The sequence below is a fragment of the Rhododendron vialii genome, chromosome 11a, assembly GCF_030253575.1.
Source record: "Rhododendron vialii isolate Sample 1 chromosome 11a, ASM3025357v1".
NCBI classification, from domain to species: Eukaryota; Viridiplantae; Streptophyta; class Magnoliopsida; order Ericales; family Ericaceae; genus Rhododendron; species Rhododendron vialii.
Window position 1 is genome coordinate 35,473,182 of NC_080567.1, and position 7,130 is coordinate 35,480,311.

The 7,130-nt window shown below is 37.3% G+C and overlaps 1 protein-coding gene across 1 annotated transcript; it reads left to right on the forward strand.

The window, feature by feature from the left end:
* The first annotated feature begins 1,663 nt into the window (after positions 1-1,663).
* LOC131308624 (cinnamyl alcohol dehydrogenase 1) lies at positions 1,664-6,794 on the forward strand. The gene is made up of 5 exons (XM_058335580.1): positions 1,664-2,022; positions 2,197-2,310; positions 3,186-3,413; positions 5,070-5,509; positions 6,284-6,794. Exons 1-5 carry the CDS (start codon positions 1,934-1,936, stop codon positions 6,481-6,483), a joined length of 1,071 nt encoding a protein of 356 aa, XP_058191563.1. The 5' UTR covers positions 1,664-1,933; the 3' UTR covers positions 6,484-6,794.
* Positions 6,795-7,130: the final 336 nt, after the last annotated feature.

Sequence of the window (7,130 nt, forward strand, 5' to 3'; positions counted from 1 at the left end):
CAATCATGCTGTTGGGTGCTGACGGAATTACGACGTAGTTTACCGACTGCACAATCTATTTTACCAACTGCACAATTAATCTATGCACTATTCATTTCATTTCCCAAAATAAATTCTCACATCAACACAAAAAATTGAACCAAGTGGGTGTTTTTTCGTCGGGATTATTTCTCTTCTTAATAGGGGTTTGTAGTTTGGTTGGGTTTATGATGGTTTAATTATTGGGCTTAATTATCTCGTAGACTCTTACACAATCGATGTAGTGTCCTGTGAATTATACTTTGTAATTTATACATGATGTAAAAATCTCTCCTATCGATTGACAAGAAAAATACGAAAAATTGAGCGTGTTTAAACTTCTCTTATGCGTGTGCGATGGAAAGAGAGTTGGGGCACTACTTGACAATACTCATGCACTGGATAGGGGAGAAAATTAATTGAGGTACTCTAAGTTGAACTATACACCCGTAACCATTGATCAAAAATAGAAAAGGAAAAAGAACAATAACTTCATCTACCACATATTGATGCACAAACGTGTAATGGAGGAGGCATTGGCGCCCGCCACGTAACGCACTGAATTATATATCCATAAACGCACAAATTTATAAAAATGAAGGGCAAGTAATTCTTCTATATACGCGTTGGATAACCCTAACAAATCAAATCTTCTTCTCCAAAAAATTTCTTTACAGAATTTGTTATCTATCTATAGTATCTAATCTAAATACATAAATCAAGTTCCTCTTAATTTGATTAACTAGCATTACGTTTTTTTTCCCGCTGTAATGTGAACTTGAAAGAAAAGAGCTAGGAAGCTCTACCTAAAAAGAATGCCTCGAATTAAAACCTTTTCCAATTAAAGAAGATGAAAGTTGAGCTTGACATCCCTTTTCAGAATAGAAAATTTTATTTTTAAAAGGCAAATTGTTAGTGTTTATATTGAGCTTAAATTCTCCCTCGAGTCCGTGGCGACTCCAGGATTTTTTTTAGTGGGTTCATTTGATATTTTCGAAATGTTCGATCTAGTTCCGTTAAAATTGTTATTTTTTAAGTACTTATTTTATGTTTTATGAAACAGGTCATTCTTTCACTACACGTCACATTTAATTCAAAAATTAAGTACTTACTTATTTGAGTTAGGGGAACATTCCCAACACAAGCAAACCACAATATGTAACCCACAATTTCTACACTTGTACATCCAAAACCACCCGTAATTTAAAACGACGACCTTGAAACTTGCTTTTGTGCAAGCTCATCAACCGATGGTTGTCCAACACTCAAAATAATTCGAACCGTTCATCTTGTAGAGCTCACAAAATAAAGTATTCAGGCAAAAAAATCAATTTTATCGGACATTCAAAATTGAATTTTGGTTTATAAAATAGACGACCTAGATTTTGTCAATAGTTTTTAAGTTGAAATGTGCATGACCGTCCATTTTATAAACCAAAATTCAATTATAATATGAATGTCTGTTAAAATTGATTTTTTGCATGGATATACTGTTTTGCAATGAACGCGCGGTGAAGCCCACAATGAAATGGTTTCCGCCTCATCCGGAAATAATTTTTCATCCTATCACGTGGAAAACTGGAAATCGCAATTAATAGAGTAAAAATAGTGTGAACGCCTGAACGGGTGCTCCTGAAAACACGACGCAAGAACGCAACGATGCTCGATGACCAACGTAGAATACCGAAAATACCCTCACCTACTCCACGCCCGGTTTTAGATGAGATGATGAGACGTCGCCTTTCTAGCTAGTGCTTACCTTTCTTTCATCTCATGCATTGTCCCCTTCTTCTTCCTGTATATATATACACACGCACTAGACGCATCCTTCTTATCCCAAAGCCCCCGTCTCTCTCTCTCTCTCTCTCTCTCTCTCTCTCTCTAAGTTTTTCTGCCGAAGTTCGATCAAAAGAAAATGGGCAGTTTGGAAGGGGAAAGGACGACAACAGGATGGGCAGCGACGGACCCTTCTGGGGTTCTCTCTCCCTACACCTACTGCCTCAGGTAACGTAATCTCAACCCCTCCCTCCTCCTCCTCCTCCATCAGTTTTTCTCGATCTTTCCAAATTTTCAATTGCGTAATCCTCAAAAAAAAAAAAATTCAGTTGTGTGTATGCGTTTAGGTGATATCCTCTTCTCTCACAAATACGTGGTGGTGTTTTTTTTCTTAATTTACAGGAATACTGGCCCCGAAGATGTATTCATCAAAGTCATTTGCTGCGGAATCTGCCACACTGATATCCACCAGATCAAAAATGACCTTGGCATGTCCCATTACCCCATGGTTCCGGGGTCTCTCTCTCTCTCTCTCTCTCCACACACGCTCACGGAGTCACTGTATATGTATATGCACTCGTCTACATCGGGTCTAACTATTTAGTAATCTGATAGTACCGTCACGTGATGTTCCGAATTATTTTGGCACCACATATTTTTATGGAATCCACAATTGTGATTATGAAAAACATGTAAATTTGTGATTCTGAAATGATCTGAAATATCATGTGACGATGTTCTCGGACTATTAAATAATTCTAAACCTTGCAAGGGTCTGGTGGGGGCGCTTTACCACTTACTTTCGAAAGAAATTCGTTTTCACAATCACATCATTTATTAGGTGATCCTATGACCTTAAAAATGTTATCACAAATTTATCTTTATTCTTGTACGTGTCGTGCTTTTTCCTCATTATTTTCTTTTACCAAACTTGTACGATTTATTTAGCTCAAGTTTTACTTTATTTACTTTCCTTCTCTATTTATTCTCAAATTCTCCCCCCTTTCACTTTATAACATTTTTTCCTCCCATTTGTTTCCTTCACCAAAAATTCATCCCTGTCTTCATATTCCTCTATGTAATCACCGCCTTCAAGGCTCCACCCTTAACAGTCACATAATCTTTTAAAATGATTTTCACTCGCTCTGTGTTTGAACGATCAATCCTCGCATTCACAAATTTTAATTGTTTCGAAGGTTTTGAAATACACTTTCATATCTAGACTCGTGCTACGGCACCTGAACCCGTTTGCGCATTCTGTGACGTAGATCCACTTGTATGCATATGGATTACTACGCATCATTCCACTATGCATGACATTGATTAAAGAATTTAATTCTCCGTAATTAGCGCTAACATTAATTTTGCCTTTTCTCTCTTTGTAAATAAAGGCATGAAGTGATCGGTGAAGTGGTAGAGCTGGGATCCAATGTGGGCAAGTTCAGCGTAGGAGAAACAGTCGGAGTTGGGTGCATCGTTGGAAGCTGCGGAAGTTGCAGGCCGTGCAAATCAGACGTCGAGCAATACTGCAACAAGAAGATCTGGTCCTACAACGATGTCTACACCGACGGCAAGCCCACCCAGGGAGGATTCGCCGGGTCCATGGTCGTCGATCAAAAGTAATCCCACGTACCCTTTACAAATTGTGCTTGATTTCATCATGTACCACCATCGTTGCACTGAATTATACCCATTTTCCTAGTAGTCAATAATTTTGGATTTATAAAATACTCTTTGACATCATGCAATATTACTGTTGGAAACAAGTAAAGAGTCTTTTATGTTAGGCACTCATAATCTTCACCTAAAACAATATCTCGAAAGTGATGTGTATGGAATAGAATTAAAGGTCCCTAGAGTTTTGAGTCGTGTAGGTTACATCCAAAATGTCATTTTCTAAGTGTATCCACAGTCGAATAATCAAAAGTTAATAATAAAAAGTTGCCACATCATCTTTTGATTATGCATTTAAAGGGTTGCTAAGGTTAGCAATGTAGAGGTCCACAATGGTTTAATCAAATTTGAATAATCAAAACTTGCCACATCACCATTTCAATTTATAAAAATCTAAAACTTGTGAACATAAAAAACAATTTTTTTAAAATAGGTTTCAAACTAATAAAAATAGGTTATTAGGAAAAGAGAAAATAAATTTTTGAAAACTTTGATTTAAAAAAAAGGTTTTCAGGAAAAAGTAAAAAAAAAAAACCAGTTTTCAAATAAAAAAATAGTTTTTTAAAAAGAACAGTTTTTGAAAAAATAATAATAATAAATAGTTTTTGCAAAAAAAAAAAAAGTTTTGGAAAAAAAAACAGTTTTTGCAAAAAAATAGAAACTTTTTTTAAAAGTATTTTTCTTAGAAATATATTGAAAATGGAACAGAGAGAAGGTTTTTGTGTTATGATGGTGTACTTGAATGAGAAAATGTGAGGACAATTAAATTTGATTATTGGCAAAAAGTTGCTAATTTTGATTATCCAATGATCAAAATTTGATGAGTTGCTAAGAGATTGCTAAGTTTGATTATTCCACTGTGAGCTCTTTTTTGAGCAAATGTTGCTAACTTTATCAACATTTTAACTTTGATTATACCACTGTGAATGCTCTAAGTAAACATTTTTGGTACTCCCTTCTCCGTTCTCATTTAACGGTCCCTTGTTCCGTTCTAACAGGATTCAAAATGAATTATATTTTTAAACCGGTAATAAATTTTATATGTATTTTTTTTATAGATTTTAATTAGTTCTATTAGATGATGTTTTCAAAATCACATAAAACATTATATATTACGAGATATGAGCAATTGAAAAGTTGTACAAACTTTCAAAAGAGATTATCAAATAGAGATGGAGGGAGTAATTTTTTTTTTTTTTCATGGAAAAATCCTTGGCATGTAGTATTTCATGGAAAAGTCCCTTCTATGACAATTCTTGGTGTTTTTCATTTCATGGAAAAATCCTTCGTATTTCTACTAGAAGTCTCCTCCATTGGCCATGTTCCGCTAATACTTATTTTTTTTAATTAAAGATGATGCATTATGAGAGAATAACCTGTATTATAAAGCGAAAAATAAGTACTTAAGAAATAAGAACCTTAGCGGAACAGGACCTGTTCTTTTTGTATTTGTCACCACACTAATTTAGTTGAGCAGTAACTAACGTATTTCGTAAACTGACTCGTACACTTATTAAAAAAGTATTAAAATCTGGAATAGCGTTGTACTTCGAATTGGTGGACATTAATTTTTGTTTTTAAACCTTTTGACCATATGCTAGGTTTGTGGTGAAAATCCCAGAAGGGATGTTGCCGGAGCAGGCGGCGCCGCTACTGTGCGCCGGAGTGACAGTGTACAGCCCACTGAACCACTTTAGGCTGAAAGAGAGTGGGCTGAGGGGGGGAATACTTGGGCTTGGAGGGGTAGGACACATGGGAGTGAAGATTGCAAAGGCTATGGGGCATCACGTGACGGTGATAAGCTCTTCTGATAAGAAGAGAGTGGAGGCCCTGGAGCACCTCGGAGCGGACGATTACCTGGTCAGCTCGGACGCGACCCGGATGCAGGAACTGAGTGACTCGCTCGACTACATCATCGACACGGTGCCGGTGTTCCACCCGCTCGAGCCGTACCTTTCGTTGTTGAAGCTTGACGGAAAGTTAATATTGACGGGCGTCATCAATACCCCACTTCAGTTTCTCTCCCCTGTTGTCATGCTCGGTGAGTCATACTCTCTCTCACTTCCAACTTCGTTTTTATATTTCACGGTGTTCACGGCAATTTACGTGCACCAAAATTAATTTACGAGGATCAATTTTACTGTTTACTAGCGGGGTTCAACTAAAGTTGGAGTAAAATTCCGCATAGACTTGGCCCATAAGATTTAGCACTCATATAACTTAAGAAGTTTTAAACCGGAGACCTTAGGGAGGAAGAAACTGCTAAGGTCCTAACTCCCAGACCATAACATATACCACGAATTAAACATATACCAGCGTAAATAGGTACCAAGTAGTTGAAGAGTCTAAGTCACCTGTTGTTGCAAATACCACAGCGTTCATTTATCTCATCAAAACTTTTTAATGGGGTCATGTCAGGACCAGTGCATATTTGTGTCACATGTTGCCAGCCAGAGTTCGGCCCCGCCATCCTTTTTTTGGGGGCAATATGTGTCTTGGGCCAGTTTGCATGCACGTCAGAATAATTTTTATAGTCTCTTCCACATATTTTTCATGCGTTTATGCGTGGGAGTGAGGTGGTCTCAAAAATTATTGATAAGGGAAATCGAACCTAAGACCTTAAATGGGAACAATCAGCAAACCCTTCCAAGACCACCTGGCCAACCGTTGGCCGTTGGGTTTGCCCAAATGGCTAGCCTTAACAATATCATCTTCTTCTTTTTTTCAAGCAATAGTGTAAGCTACTTGCCTCTACTTTCTTGGATTTGGTTTGTGGACTCTGATTTGGTTTTTTTAATTAAATGAATGAATGAAGGGAGGAAGGTAATCACAGGGAGCTTCATCGGGAGCATGAAGGAGATAGAGGAGATGCTTGATTTCTGCAAAGAAAAGAATCTGAGTTCAATGATAGAAATGGTGAATATGGATTACATCAACACAGCTTTCGAGAGGCTTGAGAAGAACGACGTCCGCTACAGATTTGTCGTCGACGTCGCGGGGAGCAAACTCAATTAGCAAACACCCTTCCTACCCAATCCATATACAAGAAGGACCCGTTTCCGCACTCAAAGAGGGAGAGATAGAGTCAGCGCGTGTGTTTGTTGCTCGGTTTGTCGTCGTAATTCGCTTGAAACTGTCATGCTTAAATATGGTCTGTATTCTTTCTTTGTCGTGAAACATTGCTAACAAAAATGCTACAAACACAGATCCCCAAAACCGTCTAATGTGTATGTCACACATCTATCGTCGGTTAACAATGTGTATTTTGTCTGTATTGGCCGTGACATCTATTTTATACCTTATATGTGATTTTCTGTGTTTGGTAATGACAACGAAAGATACCAAACCTGGTTTCTGTTTTACAGCAAGAACATTGACGCGGTTTTAAACCCCTGGAATTCATACGTCAAATCCTCCTCTTTTTTTATTATTGTCATATCTATTAGTGATTTCACCCCTCCAACTTCTTATTTTGTGGGTCGGGTCCGGTTGGATCCAAAGCCGTGATCCTAGACATTATCTCGTAGAATCACGGTCGAGAACATGTCTGTGTAAAATATAAATGAATCAAGTATAAACAGTCAATCGAACCATTTACATTTTTTCTTCAAAATGGATGAAAAATATATATCCTGAACTCTTTCTCATAATTCGGAAACTGA

Excerpts from the sequence above, each read along its gene's own strand:
- LOC131308624 (XM_058335580.1), top strand. The coding sequence starts at position 1,934 with ATGGGCAGTTTGGAAGGGGAAAGGACGACAACAGGATGGGCAGCGACG. Across the intron at positions 2,023-2,196 it reads CCCTACACCTACTGCCTCAG|GAATACTGGCCCCGAAGATG; the intron begins GTAACGTAATCT and ends CTTAATTTACAG. Across the intron at positions 2,311-3,185 it reads CATTACCCCATGGTTCCGGG|GCATGAAGTGATCGGTGAAG; the intron begins GTCTCTCTCTCT and ends TTGTAAATAAAG.